The 19,876-nt window shown below is 58.0% G+C and overlaps 1 protein-coding gene across 6 annotated transcripts in view; it reads left to right on the forward strand.

Moving 5' to 3' along the window:
- The window catches only part of GPR161 (G protein-coupled receptor 161), a 46,660-nt gene extending 27,555 nt beyond the window's left edge, over positions 1-19,105 (forward strand). For all 6 annotated transcript variants that reach the window (XM_087859065.1, XM_045797451.2, XM_045797455.2 and 3 more), the window contains 5 exons: positions 89-506; positions 7,693-8,417; positions 13,987-14,091; positions 16,410-16,529; positions 18,213-19,105. In XM_087859065.1, the coding sequence (XP_087715191.1) occupies positions 133-506; positions 7,693-8,417; positions 13,987-14,091; positions 16,410-16,529; positions 18,213-18,478 (1,590 nt within the window). In that variant the 5' untranslated portion in view covers positions 89-132 and the 3' untranslated portion in view covers positions 18,479-19,105. The remainder of the gene's footprint in view (positions 1-88; positions 507-7,692; positions 8,418-13,986; positions 14,092-16,409; positions 16,530-18,212) is intronic.
- The last annotated feature ends 771 nt before the right edge of the window (positions 19,106-19,876 follow it).

Consider the following 19,876-nt stretch of genomic DNA (forward strand, 5'->3'; position numbering starts at 1 on the left):
CTGGGGCGTCTGCGGCTCTTGCGTCAAGTGCAGAGGATGGGATCTGACGAGTCTTTCCCCGTCCGCCGGTCTCCCCTTCTTTTTCCAGTCGTCCGGCATGCTCTGCCCACCGCACGCCGAGGCGCCCTGACCATGAGCCTCAACTCCTCCCTCGGCCACAGGAAGGAGCTGAGCAACCTCACGGACCAGGAGGGTGACGAAGGGGGCGCCGTCATCACCGACTTCATCACCATCATCATCATCACCATTTTTGTCTGCCTGGGCAACCTGGTCATCGTGGTCACCTTGTACAAGAAGTCCTACCTCCTCACCCTCAGCAACAAGTTCGTCTTCAGCCTGACCCTGTCCAACCTCCTGCTGTCCGTGCTGGTCCTGCCCTTCGTGGCGACCAGCTCCATTCGGAGGGAATGGGTCTTCGGCGTGGTCTGGTGCAACTTCTCCGCCCTGCTGTACCTGCTGATCAGCTCGGCCAGCATGCTCACGCTCGGGGTCATCGCCGTCGACCGGTAAGCCCGCCCCGGACGATGGAGGAATTACGGAATAGCGGGCCGAGGGGGACCCCGAGAGATCGTCTGGTCCGGTGACTTCCACACCGTCTCAGTGCCCGGGGAGGATGTCAGGGGTTTCTGCTGGGGAGGGTGAGAAAGCAGAGTTCTGCCTTTTCCTCCATCCCCTCTTTCAACCAGAACACCTCTGATTTAATTGCAGTGAGTTTTATTTTTTAAAAGAGACGCCAATGCTTTAAAAAAAAAAAAGTTCTCGAAACCTCTAATGCACACTTTATAGAGGAGAAGCAGCAGCTGGGGAAAGTTGTGTCAGAGATATTAGGTCCAGGGTTTCCCAAGGGGCTGCCTGCTGTGTGGCAGGTGGGTGGGGCCCCCATACTCCTCATGCTTAGTAGGATTTGGCTGGTAGTCACTCCATTCAGCACGGCAAGGGTTCGACTTCCGAGGGAGAGAGTAGGTGGAGCTTGCAGGTTGGGGAGGAGGCCAGCAGTGGAGTCAGGGAAGACACAGGGGAGGCTAGCCAGGGTTCTTGTCCCTGGGGGACACGGCCCCTGGGCTCCCTCGGGACCATCCGCTGTTCAGCTGATGAGTGGTAGCCGGATGGTGCTTCCAGAACACAGGTCTCCGCTAGGCCCAAGGCCGGACGCTGTCGGCTCTCCGCGGCTGTGGGGAACGCAGAATGAAGGAAGCAATTGGTCGGAACTAATCCGTTGGCCTCTCTAAATATCTCTTTTTCTCCAACAATGAAAATGATACAGAAAAATGTAACGAATAAAATAAATATCCATAATCCCACCAATCAGAAGCAATCACTGTTTCAGGTTTAGTGTATTTGCCTCTAGTAAGGTTTGGTTCCATACGGTACATTTTTAAACAGGTTTTATGGCACGAGTGACCTGCTCTTTCACTTAACAAGTGAGGACGGGCGTTGTCTCCCACCTGCAAGTGTCAGATGCCCTTTCAGAACGTGATTTTTAATGGTTCCATGGTATTCCGTCATGGATGTAGGAGAATTTACTTTTACAGTCCCTTCCTGGCTTACTGTTATATACAGCAGTTTTGAGGAACGTGTGTGCTGTGGAATGGTATTTTGGGGAAGAGTAAACACACTTCCAAGATTCTTCGTGTATCGAAGGCAGGTGGTTTCTCAGAAGATTGAACAGATTTTGACTCTAGTAGCCATTTGTCAGCATCCCATCAAGACTGATTATATAACATTAAGAAAATATTTGAAACTCTGTTGGCAGTGGGGAGGCATGAGATCTCACTGTTCTAATGTCTGTATTTTTAAAAAATGGCTGATCTTTGAGTGTCCCTTCCTGGGCCCTGGGTCCTTTGGGGCACACAGTGAGGGCACACGGCGAGAGCAGAGTGGGGGGATTAGTTTTCAGTGCCTCTCACGGGGTCCGATCTAGCCTGATGCTTGGGACCCTGGGCCCGCGTGGCTGGGCGGCTCTAGGGGGCTGTCCGCTGGTCGCTTGACCGTCAGGCTTCCAGCAAGCTTGACAGGTCCTCCAGTCATGCTGTCAGAGCGCACCTTCCCAGACATGGCTGACCTCTTCTGGCAGCTTCTTCGTTCCCACTGGGGTGCTTGTTGGCCGGCGCCCCTGGGGAAGGCTCTGAGCGGAGTCCTCAAGGTGGCAGGAGGCAGGTGTGGGCAGGACGCAGACCTTGCCCACCAGGAATTTCCAGGTGGGAGGCAGAGGCTGGCAGGTGAGTGTGGGGGCGAACACAAAGCAGAAATAGCCACGGGCACAGCTCCTGCTTTGGGCGGTAGGCCGGGCGTGCTCCCGGGAAAGGGGGCATTTGAACTAATGAGTCAGAACAGCAAGTAGGACGGGGGGTGAGCGGTGCAAAGGCCCCTGCGGCTGAGGGACCGGCCTCCAGTTCTGTGATAAACAGTTCCTGGGCCCCCGACACGGGCCTGGCACAGCGGTTGGGCTGGGAACACACCACTGGGTGAGATGAACAGACGTGTGGAGGAGCTCGGCGTAGGGGACACGGATGTGAGATCAGATCATGTTCAGATCACAGACTACGTGGGTCGCCACTGTGTTTGAGGTGCTGCCAGGCCGCAGAGCAGAGAGAGGGGACACGGGGACGTGCTTGGCAGTGGAGCGGGGGAGGTGTGTCCCTCGCAGCTGGAGACCGGGGGGCATGGCTGGAGACGGGGTGACACCATGACACGTGGCAGCATGCTTGTCCCACCAGACTCTGATCCCCACACCACAGGCCCCGCAGCCAGTCCCTCCTCATGACACAGCCAGGAGTGGAGAAGGGACCTCTGCCTCCCAGCAGGGATGGGTAGTCAGGGCCTGGTTATCTGGTTATCTCTGGTGAGTCCCCCCTGCAAGCCCAAGGCGGAGCCAGTGTCGCCGCCAGATCCTTGAGATTACAGTGTGGCGACTGCCGTAAACCTCGGTGTTTTCAAATAACTTCAGGGCAGACGCGGTTGATTTTTTTATTATTGGTCATTCGTGTGGCTTAAAGATGCAGATTGACTGGACCAGTTAACTTGATCCTGTTCATTTAAGTGCCCTGTTTATATGCTCCTTCTGCCCGCTGAGTCTCAGTGAGTTAATGTTACTCAATCTTGGTCATTTCAGAGGTCACAGATTTGCCCTAGTCTGTTGGAAACCTAGAGATGCAAGTGTGTGTGTGTGTGTGTGTGTGTGTGTGTGTGTGCACGTGCACATGTGAGAAAGCGAGGGAGGGAGAGATGTGGAGGGGTCAGGAGGGAGAGAGAAGAAGAGGAAAAAGCAGTAAAACATGAGAGAGGAGGAACAGAGAGAACGGGACTTGGAGGAAGAGATGGGCACATTTCTAAGCAAGCGGAAGCAGAGAAAACCTAGGGCACTGGTCCTGACCTTCCCAAAGGGGGTTCCAGGCACCGCACTGTGCCGTTAATAACCATTCATCCCCGCTGAGCCTTGCAACCGCTCGGCTGGCCCCCATTCTGCAGATGAGCAAAGCGAGGCTCTGAACTCGCCCCAGCCCAACGGCTGGTAGGTAGCTCGTCCAGTTCTGAGGAGGTGAAGGCTGGACTCTGAATCACCTCCAAAGACCGCAGAGTGAGCCACCAGTCAGGTCCAGCACGCGGTTTGTTGAGCTCGGGGTTTCTCAGCCTGGCAGTGTTAACATCTTGGACCGGGGAACACTCGCCATAGGGGGCCGTTCTGGGCACTGCAGGAAGTCTAGCAGCAGCCCTGGCTTTGCCCCCCCGGATGCCGGCAGCGCCTCCCCGGTTGGGACCACCCAGAATGTTCCAGACACTGCCCCATGTCCCAGGGAGACCCATCATCCCCAGCTGAGGAGCCCCGCTAAAGAAACGCATCAAACTGAGTTGGCAGGTGAGCCCAAAGCGTTCGTCCTTTAGCCGCATGAAAAGAGAGCAAACTCACAGTGTCAAAAGCATAGCGGCCCGGAGCAGAATTCAGTGGAAATGTCAGTGTCCTGAACCAGCCACGTGGACGTAGGCCCAGGTGGGTCTGTCACTGGGCCTGGGAAGGGGTATGCCACGACTAAGTCTGTGACGTGGGGACTTCTAGCTCAGCCTACAAGCAGCTCCCATTTTCAGTTCGCACTGCGATGGATGAAACCCCAGCTCCCAAAATAGTCTTTAATACATGAATGTAGCTGGAACTGTGGGATGGCCAGTGGTGGTGACGGAAGTCACTCGTGCTTTTAGGAGACTGTTTGGCCTAAGTTGACATGTTCTCCCCGAGGTAGCTGTCATTGGCTTGGGCTCTGTTTGTGTCCGCAGTGCAGTGGTCTTACCGAAACAGACGGTGGTGGAGGGCTGGGTCCCGAGGCCCGAGAGCTCGGCCTTAGAGCCCCGGGTGCGTAACGACTTCTCAGTTACACACGACATGGTGAGAGCCTCTTGGAACTGGGCGTCGTGCTCGGGCTCACGTGTAAAAATTAGTTGCTGGAAAAGACTGAGAGCTTCGGAAGCCAGTTAGGAGCCTAGAAGACAAAGAAAGCCCACTGTTTTGGCCTCTGATGACCCGCAGGGGAGCAGGGAGTTGCTTTCGTCCTGTATTTTCCTTTGAACTTGCAACTAGGCCTAAATGAGGCTAAGTTGAAAGAAATGAAGTTTCAAATCTACGAAATCCATATTTTTTTTGGTCTGAAGATGCGGGAATGTTCTATATCTTCATAGAGCTGTAGATTTGTGCATTTCATTGTGTATGAATTGTATAAAACATGAAAACAAACCCTAAAACCAGAGTAGTGGTTGGAGGGTATGGATATAAACAGGCAGCACCCTGGCCCATGGGGGGGTCCCTTCTGACTCCGGGAGACAGACCCCTTGGGAGCCAGCCCCCGGCCCCAGCATCCTGGGGGGACTCGGGGCCCAGCCGGGAGAGATTACGGTCACGTCCCACTGGAATTGCTCATGGCCAGAAACTTAGTGGTGAGACAAGTACCATTTGTTAGAATAAAGAAGTCTTGCCATAAAATAATAGTAACAACTGGGTGTTAAGAATAGCCAGAAGGATATGTTGCCGAGGACAGCTTATTGTAATTATTTTTACAACTGCCGGAGCAGGGTGGGTCAGAGGAGCTTGGGACAGGTAACGTTCCCCAGGCCTGGCTTCCCACAGCCGGACGTGCTCTGGCCCCAGAGCTGTCTCAATGTCAGAGGGCCTGCACGGTTTTTAAAAGGGCAGAGAAAAGTAGAAATGTGGGGCCCCTGGGTGGCTCAGTCAGTTGAGTGTCTCAGTCTTGGTTTCGGCTCAGGTCATGATCTCATAGGTCTTGGATCCCTCCCCCGCCCCCCCCTCCCCCCCTACTCAGTCTCCTTTCTCAGCAGGGAGTCTCCTTGAGATTCTCTCCCTCTGCCCCCCCCACACACGTGCTCTCTCTCTCAAATAATTAAATCTCAAAAAAAAAAAAAAAAAAGGAAGAAAAGAAAAGAAAAGTAGAAATCTCTGCTTTGTTTCTTTTTAAAAGTGAAGGGAACGTCCCTGGCGCCCCTGCATCCCACCCTAGCATACGCCCTCACATGACGTTCGCTGGGATGATGCCACACAGGTCGATGTCTCTGCCATCACCTGGCAAGAGGTAGGAGACCACCAGAGTGGCCTGGTTCATCTCTTGGGACTCAGAAGGGCCCACTGTCCCCTTTCAGTCGTAGCAGCTGGGAACAGTCTGGGCTCCCATTTTCAGGAAGGAAGGGGGAAAGGTGGATGGACAGGCAGAGGGCAGGCTCTGTCCCCACTGCCACGTGAGGGCTGGAGCGCGCCTGCCCTCAGTCTAACCAGCTGAGTCCTTGGAGCAGACCTGTGGCAGGGCTTCTGAGATTCCCACGATGGGGGAGCTGAAGCTCTGAGAGGTTGAATCAGCTACCCGAGGTCACACAGCTCGTGGGCAGCAGAACCACCGTCTGAGCCCGGGCATTCCAGCTCCAAAGGCCGCAGGACGTTGCCCGGTGCAAACCCAGGGATCAGCATAACACCGATCGTCTTAGCCCAGGCCGGGAGCAGTGAAGCCGACATCCGTGCCGGGATCCCTGTGGCCTCTTCAGATCCCACACCCGAAATGCTGCCTTTCCAGGCTCCGTCTTGGCTGGAGCCCGTAGCCCAACACCAGCAGCCCCAGGCTGACCTCGGGTTAGGAAGGCCCGTCACAAGGGAGAGGCGTGGCAGGTGGCAGTTCAGGCTGTGGCCCCTGGCCCTGAGCCACTGGTGCCCAGGGGTGACTCAGGATGGCCCCAGTGGGGAGGAGGCTTCACGGGAGAGGTGTGACCCTTGTAGCCACGGCCGTTTTCTCACATTCTGCGTGTACCCGGCAGCGTCTGTGTGGCCACCCCGGCTTTCGCACACACTGCCCTCCTGGGGAAACCCTATTATTCATTAAACAGCATTTCTTTTGGATAAAACGTCTGGGTGGCGAGGGTGCTGGTTTACTTCCGACACCGTGATCCACATCCTCTCACCCTTTCCAGTTCCAGGGTCAGGCCTGCAGGGCCTCGCATGCCCTGGCCCCTGGCTCCTGGCCTCTCATCTCCAGCTTCAGTGGTGCTCCGGGCAGTTCCCCCACAGGGCAGGTGCTGGCCCCCCTCTCCAGGCCCCCAAAGCTGCCTTCCCCCTACTCACTCCTGGGCCAGCGCCTCTGATCTTTAAGACCAGGGTCTGTGTGCGGTCTCCTGCTGCTCTGGTCCCGCCATCTGGAACAGGTGCCCGCCAGGCTGTCGAGCCTCCAGGCCTCCGTTCTCCGCACAGGCCGAGGGAGCCCACACCCCAGCCATGTGCGCCCCAGCTGGCATGTGCATCGGGACTGCGTGTATGTCTCGTTTCTTCCCCTCATCTTGGGCAGGCGACCTATACTTTCTCTGCTGTAGGGTCCTCATCTGTAAACCGAGGATAATGATAAATCCGCTTCAAGCAGCTGTTGTGAGGACGACATGTAGCTCTTACTATTCCAGACTCTCACGCTCTTCTTATCGTCCCTCTGCCCCTGCCTCTCCTCACTGCCCTTCTGGTACACAGCACAGTGCTTAGCCCAGTAGCCTTCAGTAATATTCTTGAATGAGTGAACCCCGTAGGCCTTTGATGTTATTCTGTTTGTTTTTTAAGATTTTTATTTACTTGTCAGGGAGAGAGAGCGAGCACAAGCAGGCGGAGCGGCAGGAGAGGGAGAAGCAGACTCCCCGCTGAGCAGGGAGCCCGATGTGGGACTCGATCCCAGGACCCCGAGATCATGACCTGAGCCGAAGGCAGACGCTTAACTGACTGAGCCACCCAGGCGCCCGCATGATTCTGGTTTTAATGACCCTCTGAAAACTGATCTGAGCGGATTAATGCCAGCAACACAGAAATGGTCTGGCTCGATGGGGGTCCCTCCAAACTTCTGTAGATGTGTGAGGACGAGCCCCAGCTCTGAACCTGGTTGGGCTCTGGCATTGGTGACTTGGAAACAGGACCACCAGAGCTCTGGGTTCATTCTGGCATCCAGCTCTTGATGGAAGAAGGGTCCCACAAAGCTGTGTAACATGGCACAGTCTGTGACTTGTGGGGGACCAGTTGGGGGAAGGAGCTACTTTTAGGAGCACTCGCCCCACGACTGGATGGGATGGAGAAATGCAGCAAAGCTCCCGACATTGGAGAGCACCGGGTGCCCGTTCTGGTATCTTTTCCCTCTTTTGACCCCTCTCTCTCGTCTCTCTCCACCCTTTCTCTAGCTACTACGCTGTCCTGTACCCCATGGTGTACCCCATGAAGATCACGGGGAACCGAGCTGTGATGGCGCTTGTCTACATCTGGCTTCACTCCCTCATCGGCTGCCTGCCACCTCTGTTCGGCTGGTCGTCGGTGGAGTTTGACGAGTTCAAGTGGATGTGCGTGGCCGCGTGGCACCGGGAGCCTGGCTACACCGCCTTCTGGCAGATCTGGTGTGCCCTGTTCCCCTTTCTGGTCATGCTGGTGTGCTACGGCTTCATCTTCCGTGTGGCCAGGGTCAAGGCACGCAAGGTGCACTGCGGCACCGTGGTCATCGTGGAGGAGGACGCCCAGAGGAACGGGAGGAAGAACTCCAGCACCTCCACGTCCTCCTCCGGCAGCAGGAGGAACGCCTTTCAGGGCGTGGTCTACTCGGCCAACCAGTGCAAAGCCCTCGTCACCATCCTGGTGGTCCTCGGCGCCTTCACGGTCACCTGGGGCCCCTACATGGTCGTCATCACCTCCGAGGCCCTCTGGGGGAAGAACTACGTCTCCCCGACCCTGGAGACCTGGGCCACGTGGCTGTCCTTTACCAGCGCCATCTGCCACCCCCTGATCTATGGGCTCTGGAACAAGACGGTCCGCAAGGAGCTGCTGGGCATGTGCTTTGGGGATCGGTACTACCGGGAGCCGTTCGTGCAGCGGCAGAGGACGTCCAGGCTCTTCAGCATTTCCAACAGGATCACAGGTAACTTGGGGACCTGCTGGGAAAGGGAGGCCCACCCCAGGCGGGAATAGCCTGTGGTCCTCTCAGGCGCTCTGACATGTTGATGGGTGAGCTCCCAGAGGCTCCGAGCCCAGGTGTCCCTCCGGGAAGCAACATCCCGGAGTGTCCCCTGTCCTTCCCAGGCCCCTTTCGCAAGCTCAGCAGCTCAAGACAGGGGCCACCAGAGTTCAGAAATCCGTTCTGTTAGCCCAGCCACGGCCTGCGGGCGTTCTTTCTACCAGCAACAGAAGCCAGGCGCTGGCCCAGGCTCTCCTGTACTCCTGGCCGGTCCTTGCTGCTCGGCGTTGTGTAAAGCACATACCACCTGCACCCCTCCCGCCGGCCTCCGCTGCCCGGCCCCGAACACGCTCCTCCTCGGCCCTTTCTTGCTGGTCGGCCACTTCCTCACACTGTCGCCGGTAACTCACGATGCGGCAGCGTCAAACCCCAGGCCCCTAACCCCCCAACCCCCCGACCTTGAAATGTCACTGTCTCCTGTGTGTAAAGCCACTCCTCCATCTGGTCATTGATTTGGGAGCTAACAAGTTTCTGGAGACAATCCTTTTCCCTTTGGTGAGACCCAGAGGAATTACTCTAGACAGGGATAGATTTTTTTTTTAACCCCTTTTTTATTTTGAAATAATTTTAGACTTGGAGAGGAGCTGGGAAACGGGTACAGAGAATCCCATCCTCCCTGCTTCTCCTGGTGTTAACATCTGGCCAAACGATAGCAGTTACCAAAATGAAGACATTCACATCAGTGCCGTGCTGTTAACTCTGCCCTGGATTCGGATTTCACCCACCGTCCTGCTCCTGTGCCTTTTCTGTGCCAGGGTCCAGTTCAGGATCCCGTCACGGCTCCTTTTGTCTTGTTCGAGCTTTGACAAGTCCTCGTTCTTCCCTCGGCTTCCATGACCATAACGCTCCGGGCGAGGGCTGGCCAGGGATTTCGTAGAAGGCCCCTCCGTGTGCGTTACGCCGAGGCGTTCTCGGGGGTCGAGTGAGGTCGTCCGCTGTGGGCAGGAAGGCCACGGGGGTGCTGAGTTCTCTGTAGCGGTCACGCCAGGGCCACGTATGTCTTATTGCTCGTTCATGTTGCCTTGACGCCCGGTGTCTCAGCTCAGGCTGCTGTCGCAGAATAGCACAGACTAGGGCTCCCACCCCAGACACGGCGTTCCCGCAGTTCCGGCGGCTGGAAGTCGGAGGTCAGGGTGCCACACGGCTGGGGTCCGGTGACAGCTCTCTCTGGCTGCCTTCTTGCTGTGGGCTCACGTGGCGGGGATGTGGGGAGACAGGACGAAGCAAGCCCTGTGGTCTCTTCTCATGAGGACTCTACCCTCTGACCTCATCCACTCCTGATTACCTCCTCAAGGCCCTGTTGCCAGATGCCATCACGTCGGGGGTTAGGGCGTATGAACTCCGGGGGGACACGTTCGGTCCATACGGTTCAGGGGCATCTGTCGGGTTCTCCCCTGTAAAGTCACTGTAGTTTCCACTGTAGTTAATTCCACGCTGGGGGGATCCTTGGAGGCTGCGCAAACCCTCTCTGTCCTGCAGCCTCCACCCAGGGTTTGGAGCACGCATTGGCGGATCTTGCCTCCAGCGGTTAGTACTGTGTCAGTCTAGTGGGGAAGGAGCTGGATCTTTCGGTCGTGTCTGAGGGCGATTATCACCTGGAGGACATATTGGAAGAGAGGCTTGAAGGCACTTAGATCAACTGGAAAAAGCTGGTTCAGATGATAGTTTAGAGAGGTCTTCTATCTTCCCTCTCAAGAGGGTGGAAAGCAATAGCTGTTACTGTGAATGCTCAGTGGCGACCGGAGAGCTGCTGTGTGAGGCAGTAACAAGCCCACATCCCTGGTTTATTGCGCGGGCTGATGGAGTGTGACTTCTCGAGAGAGGAAGGAAGTCAGGGACTTTTTTTTTAAGTAGGCTCCGTGCCCAAGGTGGGGCTTGAACTCACGACCCTGAGATCAAGAGAGGGACTTTTTATTTTGACCAGAGGAGAAAAACAATCTCTCCGTACCCCGGATTTTAACCACTGAAGTGCCCCCCTCTGCTCCTGGCCAGTCTGTGTTTCCAAGGATGACTTGTGAGCCAGGACAGCATTCAGGGTCTGGTTTCGTTTCCCTCACTAACTTATTCACATTTTGTAAAATCACCTGTCTTCTAGACAAAAAAAAATAGGACCTGCTTTATATTCCATGGATGTTGGGAACGGGGAAAGAAAAAGAACGAGGAAGGAGAACGCAGGAGGAGAGGGTAGTTAGCACAGAAAGAAACATCTGCTTTTGGCCGGGATTTTCCACGCAGATCACCTGTGATGACACTGGCAGAGGTCGAGGTCGAGGTCGTGGGGCCAGGAGAAGGGGCGGGAAACACCAGCGCTGGTTTGGCTGGCGAGTCCAAGGCAGCGGTGGTCTCCTCGCCGAGGGGAAGGAGTCTTGCCTGATGCTTTTGGGTTGAAGACTGTGGGGGCCCAAGGCCGGGAGCTGCGGCGGGTGGCAGGAGGCGCCCGGCAGCGTCGGTGAAGCTTGGGAAGAGCAGCGCGCAGGGTGCCCCCTCCCGCCGCGCCCCTGTGTGCCCCGCTCACACCCGGAATGCCCGCGCCCTTCTGGGCCTGGTCCGTCTGGCTGAGCCCCGCCAGGCAGACCCTCCTCGGACGCCCCCGTGGGCCTGGCTTGGATCCGCCCAGACTGCAGAACCAAAATCCGCGTCTGGGCCCCCTCCCTGAGCCTCTGAGACTGCCCCAGCACGGGAGCTTGCATAGGAAAAGAAAGAAGGTGAGATCCGTTCCAGAAGGAACCACGGAGGACGGCAAGCTCTGTCCCAGTTTTGTTCCTCCCCACTTGTGTGGACGCCTGGGAAGTTTGCACCAAGGAATCCTCACTGTGCTTGTGAGCCGAGAGGAATTCCAGAAATATCTGGAGCTTCCCCGCTGACTGTGGGATGCCAAGAGTTTTAGAAACAGGCTGTCATGTTCATTTCCTACCCAGATTTCCACCGTGATCAGTGGGTCTGGGTTTTCTCGTTCTGTTAGCCCCAAGCTGAAGTGCCAAGGCTTAGGTTTTCCCGAGGAGCCACCTGTCGCTGAGCCACCAAAGCGCCTGCTGCCCATGAGGTCTTGATAGAGTCCCACGGGGCTCCCCGAGGAATGGAGAGCCCTGGGCTACCTGGAGGTGGTCAGGCTATGCCACCTCATGGTGGACGGGTCAGCCCTGGAGTTGACACTGACTTTTAGGGCTGGAAGGTGAGCCGAGTGCTAGCGTGTGGTCTTGGGAGGCGAGGCCACAGAGCCAGAGCTGACAGGTGGCTACGGGCCATCGGGGGCCTTCAGGAGAGAGGGCAAGCTGCCCTGCCAGCAACTCGTCCACCACTGACTCAGTGCTCCAACCCAGGCAGGGCGGAGAGCCCACGGCCCACCCCACTGCAGGCTGGGAGGGTGGCCTGGGCATCGTGGGATGGCAGCCTCTACCAATGCCTGCCACCTGATGGACTGGGTTGGAGCCTGTCTAGCAGTGCCCTGGAGAGAAGGCTGCGGACACACAGAAGAGCTGCCTTGTTGCCGGGCCCCTTGGAGAGGTTGGGGCTGGAGGGCGGGAAGGGCACCCTGGGGCCTCTGAGTTTCCCCACCTGCTTTTGCGTGTTCCTTTCCTGGTGCCACCTGGAGGCCTTCCGGTGACTCCAATGAGCCTGGTTCAGCTCAGAACCGCACAGCTTGACCAGATCCCTGGGGCCTGTCAACTTTGGGTCTTTTTTTTTTAATTTTGTGACAGGGCTTGGATTGGGCCCAACCCAGTAGATATGTTATTGTTTCATGTGAAGGATCCCACGGTAACTGCGCCCATTGTCGAGTGGTAAATGCTGGAAACACACAGGACGGAGCAGGGCTTCCAGGCGACCGTTCCCAGACCTTCCGGCCCAGCCACAGCGGTCTGGCTCCGACAGCTTCTCGCGCTGCTGGAGACCAGGCCATGTTCTGGCCCTCACCGCAGCCTCAGAGCCGTGTCCCAAACCCACCGCGGCCTTGGCCGTCCCAGTCGGCAGGGCATTGTTCCCCACGGGCCCCTCCCCAGACTGGGCTTCTTGCCCAGATGTGGTCACATGCTGAGGCCGAGGCTCAGGACAGGGACAAGCACGTGTGGGGTCTTCTGTGGTCCCCATCCTCTCCGCCAATGTGCTCTGCACAAGCGAGATCCCCCAAGTTCACAGAGGGGTGATCGGGAGAGAAGCCTGCCCTTCCCGTCTCCTCATTGGCTCCAGGGAAGGAAGGAAAGCGTGTTGTCCATCACCTCGCACCCCCAGAAGGATTAGGGTGAATGTAAAGAACAGGGCCCTGGCCGGCCTGTGCGTGGACCGGGGAGAATGTGGGTGCTCATTCAGTCTGCCGGGCAGCGGGCCTTTCTCCTGAGGCCAGAGGGCTTGACCTCGCGTGCTGCAGTTTGAATCGTCAACAGCTCCTTCTCGTGACCTCCGGGGTCTCCAGAGCCTTCAGCTCTTTTGTTCATGGAGTCATTATTCTCCCAGCGTTCTCAGGGGACTCATGTAGAATTGTTGGGTTTTTTTTTAATTCTTAAGTTCCCTCCATTGTTTCCTCTGAAATCATTTTTTTCTCTTCTCTTTCTCTCTTTTGTATTCCTTCATCTCTTTCAAGCTCAGGCCTCTCCCTGAGAGTCTGGGGACCTTGACCGTCCTCTGTGTTAGTGGCAAGGCCCTGGGAGTGGTCGGAGGCCCTGTGTGGGGGCGCAGGAGGCACGTTGACTGGTTGACCAGCCCCAGAGAGGGCTCTCACTCTCCTGGCCACGTCGAGCAAGCTGAGGGGTGGGGGTCCCACTGTTAACTCTGCGGCCTGTCTCTGCGCCCATGGCTTATCCAGTGTTGCCTCAACTGTGACAGGGTCTCTGAGGCCAGTCCCCCGGGTTATACCCTCATCCTCCTGAGCCTGAGCTGGAAAGAGTGGTGGAAGGGACCCGCCACTGCCTATACAGACTTTCTGTCCAGCCCCACCTGTCGCAAAGGCTCCTGGGCCTCCAGGTCCTGAGCTCTGGGGGCACTGGGTGAGAACCGGCCTCTGCCCAGGCCTCCCCAGCTGCCGGCCTCCGCTCCCCGGGTCAGGCCCCCGGTCCTCACCTTGTAGCCTACAGGCATTCTCTCCCACTTTGCCGTTTGCGTTCTTGGAAATTCCTTTCTGGTATTTAAGTGGGATCTCAGGAGGTCACGGTGCACCCGCATCCCAAGACCATGCACCCCGCATTTTCCCTCCCACCTGCCTTGTTGGTGTGTGTTGTTGTGAGAGTTTCCTCTTCGGGAGGCCCAGGGAATCCTGTTGCAGTGCAGACCCCCCCACCCCAGGGTATAGGAACAAGAGGCTAAGAGGGGAAAGGGCAGCTGGGGGCTTGCGATCCGGCAGTGGGTTGAGAGCCCAGTTTGCAAGAGACAGAGAGGACAGGGCAGGCGGCGGTGAGGCTGGTGGGGACAACCAAAGAGGGAGGGTCAGTGGCCACCTCGGTGGGACCTGGGTTGTGCTGACCGTGCCGACTTTACCTTTCAGACCTGGGCCTGTCCCCACACCTCACGGCCCTCATGGCAGGCGGCCAGCCCCTGGGGAACAGCAGCAGCACGGGGGACACTGGCTTCAGCTGCTCCCAGGACTCAGGTAAGCCCCCCACATGGCACGCACCCCGGTGCCAGTCCAGGAGCCGGCGGGAGGGCTGTGGCCTGAGCACGGGCTTCTGGCCGCTGCTTTCCTCACCAGCGCTTCCGTGCCTTGGTTTCCTCCTGTGTAACGTGGGGACTTCAGTTCTGTGTCTCCCCCACACGGGGTTGTCCTCAGATCCCGATGCATTGAAACCCTTTGAAAAGTGACAGTGGACCATGAGTTGTTACTGCTAGTGTCGGACCGACGGCCAGGACTGGCTCGGGCATCTGGCTGCCTGGCTGTCCATGTCTGACGGGCCTTTTCGGAGCCGTGTTCTCTTGGGCAAGATGCTTAATCTCCTTCTAAGCCTGGGAGCTCCCCTGTTTGTGAACTGGAGGGAGTCCTCCCTCGATCAGTGCAGTGCCACCGAGATCACACCCCCTCGTCCCCATCCTGGCATGCCCAGGGCCCTGCCTTTGCGAAATTCGGCCTCCCTGAAGAAACACGTCTCCAGCACAGATGCTCCCTGTCCCCCCCGGGGCTGCCCCCCAGGGGATCCTGCAGGCTGGAGCGTCTCCTCCCAGCAGCTGCCTGTGCTGTCGCGGTCCCCGCCGGCCACTTGCTGCTGCGGGCCTCACAAGGCCCTGGTGAGAGGCAGGTGGGCAGAGGCGTCCGCTCTCCATCCTGGGCCAGCCTTTGCCCGCGAGCCAGGCTGAGGGCAGCGGGGGGTTGGCTCCATCCCTGCTGCCGGGAGCTTGTAAACACTCTTCCCTGCCTTGACCTGCTTCTCCCGGCCTCTGCCTGTGTCGTGGAAGTCTGGGGTAGGCCGCGGGCTGAGACCAAGACCCAGCCTTTTGTCACAGACAGTTTTCCCTGGAGGCAGAATATTCCCTGAGAATGTTCTGTCACCTGTCAGCCATTGGGTTGAACCGCTGGTCACACCAGCCCCTCTCGCCCCAAGTCCCTCGTGTGATTTGGAGGAAAACAAGGTCTCTGGGTCCCTCCCCAGGGTGTTTCCCCATTTCTCAGACAACCAGGGGGATCCAGGAGCAGTGTGACATTCATTCATTCAACAAACGTTGATTTGGCCCGACCCTGTCCTAGGTTCTAGAGATAGAGTGGTGGGCCGCCCGGAGCTTTCTGTGGACTGGGGAAGACCGTCCATCATCCCACGTGCTTCCCACATACTCCTGCCCTTATGGAAAGACTGTAACTGGGAGGGGAGCTATGGAAGGGGAGACCCTTTGGGGAGTATTTGGGGACGAGCCTTAGAACAGCTTGTCTGAGAGTGACGTTGCAACCCCAAGAGCAGGAAATAGGTGGCCAGGCAGAAGGAGTAAGGGGACAGCATCGTAGCCCGGGGAAGGAGCTTGGCCCATGGGGTCACACGGATCGGAGCGTGCGGGAGCGTCAGCCCGACCCTTTATCCGCTGTGTCCTTGTCAGGGACGATGGCCACCGATTTAGCCCCTGCTGGGGGCCAGGCACTGTGCCACACGTGTCCCATCACCCCAGGCGACTCCGTGGGGTAGATTAACTACCAGCCCCGCGTCACAGACTTGGAGACGCTGAGGGATCAGCAGCCTGCCCGAGACCCTAGGTCCATGTGGAGCGCCAACCGTGCGCTTAATCGCCACATGCTGATGGCGGCCCAAGGAATGTTCTTTCCTCAGGCGAGGGCAGCACTGATGCTTTTGAAGCCTGTTCTGAAGCAGCAGGAGGACCCCGGGGCTGCCCTGTCTCCCGCATTTCCTGAGCACTAAGGCCTTGAAGGATTGAAAGCTGGAGACCAGGATGGAAGAACGCTGGTCCCAACATTCACCCTAGTGTCGGGCCACGGTCCCATCTCAGCCTCCCTGCCTTTGTTTCCCCACTCTTTAGTGGGGTACGTTTTTCAGTTCTTTTTTGATCCCCAAAGAACTCTACATTTTCAAGTTTTGAATGTTTATTTTAACAACGATGGAGATTCAGGCTGTAAAAAGAATCCTCAGAACACGAAGCTCCTTGTCATAGGGCCCTGCCGCCCCCTCCCCTCCGCCCCAGGCCTGGCTCAGAGGCACGCTAGTTGGATACCCTGCCTGTCCGGATAACACGCTGTGTGTTTCGTGTCTGAAGCCGCCCCAGGGCTCTGGCTGCAGCCTCCCGAAATCTCCCCGAAATGAGACGACGCTCACAGTGTTTGTTGGGCAAATGCTACAGGCAGGACGTTGCACCTGTTGGGGTGGGTTGAACACACGGGAGAGAGGGTGCAGGGGCCATCGGGAGAGGTGGAGGAGGGGGCGGCGAGGAGGACCTTGCGTCGCCAGTTCCGCGTGCATGACCCAGCCTTGGTTTTAGGAACAGACGTGATGCTGCTGGAGGACTACACGTCTGATGACAACCCTCCCTCCCACTGTACCTGCCCCCCCAAGAGAAGGAGCTCCGTGACCTTTGAGGATGAAGTGGAACAGCTCAAAGGTTGGTGTGTGGCGGACTGCTTCAGGACCGCTGGGGGAAAGGAAGGGATCCGGGCAGATTGCTTGGCTCAGCCCTGTTCCCGGCCCCAACATCCCAGGCCTCCTGGCCTTGCCCGCCGCCCTGCTTGCTCCCGCCCCTGCCCGGCTTACTTGGCCACTGTTGCAGCGGGCGGCATCTGGGCTGGGAAGGGGGGCTATCGAAGTCTAGATGGACACACACCCCCCCCCCCCAGATCCTGATTCCCATCTCCTCCCTCGGGAAGCTGCTGGGTCGGGTGAAAGTCTCCTCCGTCGTTTCTCTCCTTTCTGGGTGAGGTGGGGGTGTAGATCTGAACTCGCCCGCTCTGAGCCTCCGCTTCCTCACGTGGGAAGTGGAAGCAGTGGCCCCCCAAGTGTTCCTGCCTCGGTACAGGCCTTGCCCATCTGTTGCCCCTGGAGTCGATGAGGGCATGCGAGGGCCGTGAGAGGACTGAGCTCTGCTCCGGTGCCCACACCTGCCTCCTGCCTGCCCCGATTCCAACCCCAGCACCTTGTGGCCTCTAGAACATAGGGTCTGGTTTCCCATCCAGACACACTGATCAGAAGGGGGACAGAGGACCATGCAGAGTGCCCACAGGTGGAAGGTTCTCTCTGCTCTGAGTCCCAGCACGCGAGGACAGCCACCAGCACTATGGGGCTCGGGTGTGGTGGAGTCAGGGACTCAGGGAAGCTGACCGGGACAGGAAAGGAGGGCAGTGAGTCCCATGTCTTCTCCCACCCCACTCCCCGACTCCAGCCCAATTGAGGGGCAGTCACAGAGGACAGAGACAAAGCAGATCCTCGTGGGCTTTATCACTTATCACCCCCCGAAATCAAACATGAGTGACTCCCACCCCGATCCGCCCAGCCCACACAGGCCGGTGTGGCCGCTTTAGGCCTGCTTTGTGGGGACGGTGGTTCCGAGGGCCACCTGTCTGCAGCCAGGGAGGAGCACAGGTGAGGGGGCGGGGGTGGCCACAGGTCCCTCCCCTCTTCTGCATGTGTGAAGCAGCGCCCGAGGCTGGCTGCAGATTCCTTGAAATGGGTGATAGAGGGACTGTGCATCACGTGGGGTGGAAATGTGAGGGGTAGGGGCTGAACTGTCCCCCCGAAATGCCAGGGGAAGGATGGGCGGCAAGGGCAGTCATGATCAGGCACTGGGTGTGAGCTCTCTCTGTTGGTGTGAGCTATCGGCGTCCTGGGTGGGGTGTGTGGACCTTTATGTTACTTCCAACCCCGAGGTTCTGGCCGGCGTGAGGCCTTGTGGTTGGGCCAGAGGCAGCCATAGACGTTGTATGGCTCTAGGGAGCTGAAGTTCCACGTGGAATTTTGAATATCGTTACTAGGAAGGGTTTATCAAGCCTTTCTTGTCTAGGGCCAGACCTAGACGTTTCGGAAAGAATTCCTTAACGATTGCAGGTACGTAACCCTAGGAAGGGGTTCACCGTGACCTCCTCTCCACAGATGAGGAAGCAGGTCAGGTGAGCTCCACGCCTCCCCAGCTAGGAAATGGGACGTCAGGGATTTGAGCTGAGGGAATCTGGCCACAAAACCCATGCTCTCGGTTTGCGTCGCCCGCTCCCTGGGCCCCGAAGCATCTGCAGCCATGTTCCCCATAGTCATTGGTCCCAGCCCTCGGCGAACCTTCTTTCTGCTTCTCCCTCAGATGCTGCCAGGAACCCTATTCTTCACGTGAAAGCCGAAGTGCACGAGTCCTTGGACAGTTACGCGGCCAGCTTGGCCAAAGTCATAGAGGCCGAAGCCAAGATCAACCTGTTCGGGGAGGAGGCGTTGCCCGGGGTCCTGGCCACAGCGCGGACTGTCCCAGGGGCTGGCTTTGGGGGCCGCCGAGGCAGCAGGACTCTCGCGAGTCAGAGGCTGCAGCTGCAGAGCATCGAGGAAGGGAACATTTTAGCTGCGGAACAGACATGAGGGCCTCAGGGTGGACCGTCCGGCACAGGGGCGCCCGGGGGAGGGGCGACATCGGGGGCACGGCCGCCAGCACGCGGGCTCCTGGTGGGTCCTGGCGATGGGACCAGAGGCAAGCAGACAGAGGTGTGGCCATGACTTTTTGGGAGGGGGGCATAGAAGGGGGAATAGGGACCATGACTTGGAAGGAAACCACCATGTGGGTCCCTTCCTCTTCTTCAGGACCAGTCCAGCTGGGCACTGTCCGAGGTCTCAGGAGCTAAGCCCTTCGCGGTGCACTTTGGAGGACAGCACTTCTTCCTCACAAAGCAGGATCGTCCCCCGGCCTTCCGTGGGGTTGATGCAGGCCACGTGGGGCCGTTGGGTCGACACTGAATGTTCCTCAGAGGAGAACCCGGGAGCAGAGCCCCTCAGATGGGCTTCCCACGCTTCCATCCTTGTTGGGACCTTGCCATTAGCAGAGCTGCCTGCTGGTGCTTGTAGGGGTGGCCCGCGGGCCACTGGGCAGAAGCAACAGGCCCGGGGCTGCTGTTGCTGAGAATGGGGGCCGTCCTGCCTGCCTCCCTTTTGACAGATGCTTTCGGATTTCAAACGAAGGGAGCAACCACTATAAAAGACATGAGGAAGGAGCAGGTGCCTGATGTTTCATTTCCAGAACTGAAAAAATAATCCATTTAGTGAGGACACCCCCCGCACCCTCGCCCCCCAATCTCCCCAAGCCAGCCCGGGGCTGTGGTGCCCAGCACAGCCGGGAAACGGAGAGGCTGTTCTCCTGGGAGGGAGTCCCTGTCACGTAGGGAAACCTCATCTGCTAGACTGTTTGGGGTATTTGACCAGTCAGAACAGCTAGCCTCAGGTCCACAGGCAGCCATCCCTCCGCGGGCAGCAGTGGCTGGTCCCCCAACCTCAGGCAGCATGGGACAGGATGGGGTAGAAATGACGCTCGACCCGTGCTCTTGGCCCAGCTCCTTCCCCTGGGACCATTTGGGACTTCTGTCACCTCTCAGAGCCATCCGGAAAGTGGGGTTAAGGGGGCGGGAAGTTGGATCGAACGGTCTCTGAGGATCATGTCCCACTGTGATCTTGGATGTTCTGTGAATCTGTGGGTTAGACGGGGCGGGGTGGGGATGGGAGGGGATGGGGGGGTGGGAAGGGCTGGGGAGTGGACCCTCGACCAACACGGCTTTTGATGGTTTCCGACGGGTGTGTGCAGCCCTGCGGGCACCATGTGCACACTCGTCGGACCCGTGTCGAGCAGGGGCCTCACCGAAGGCCGACCCCCTGGAGGAGGATGTGGACACGGAGCTGCAGGAGTATCATCTGTCCGGTTAGACCTCGTCCGGCTCCCCTTGGAGGCGGGACAGCTGCAGCACCGGGGTGACGTGGGAAGCCAAGGGACTG

Source organism: Ursus americanus, chromosome 2, assembly GCF_024610735.1.
Source record: "Ursus americanus isolate L20-20 chromosome 2, mUrsAme1.1.p, whole genome shotgun sequence".
NCBI classification, from domain to species: Eukaryota; Metazoa; Chordata; class Mammalia; order Carnivora; family Ursidae; genus Ursus; species Ursus americanus.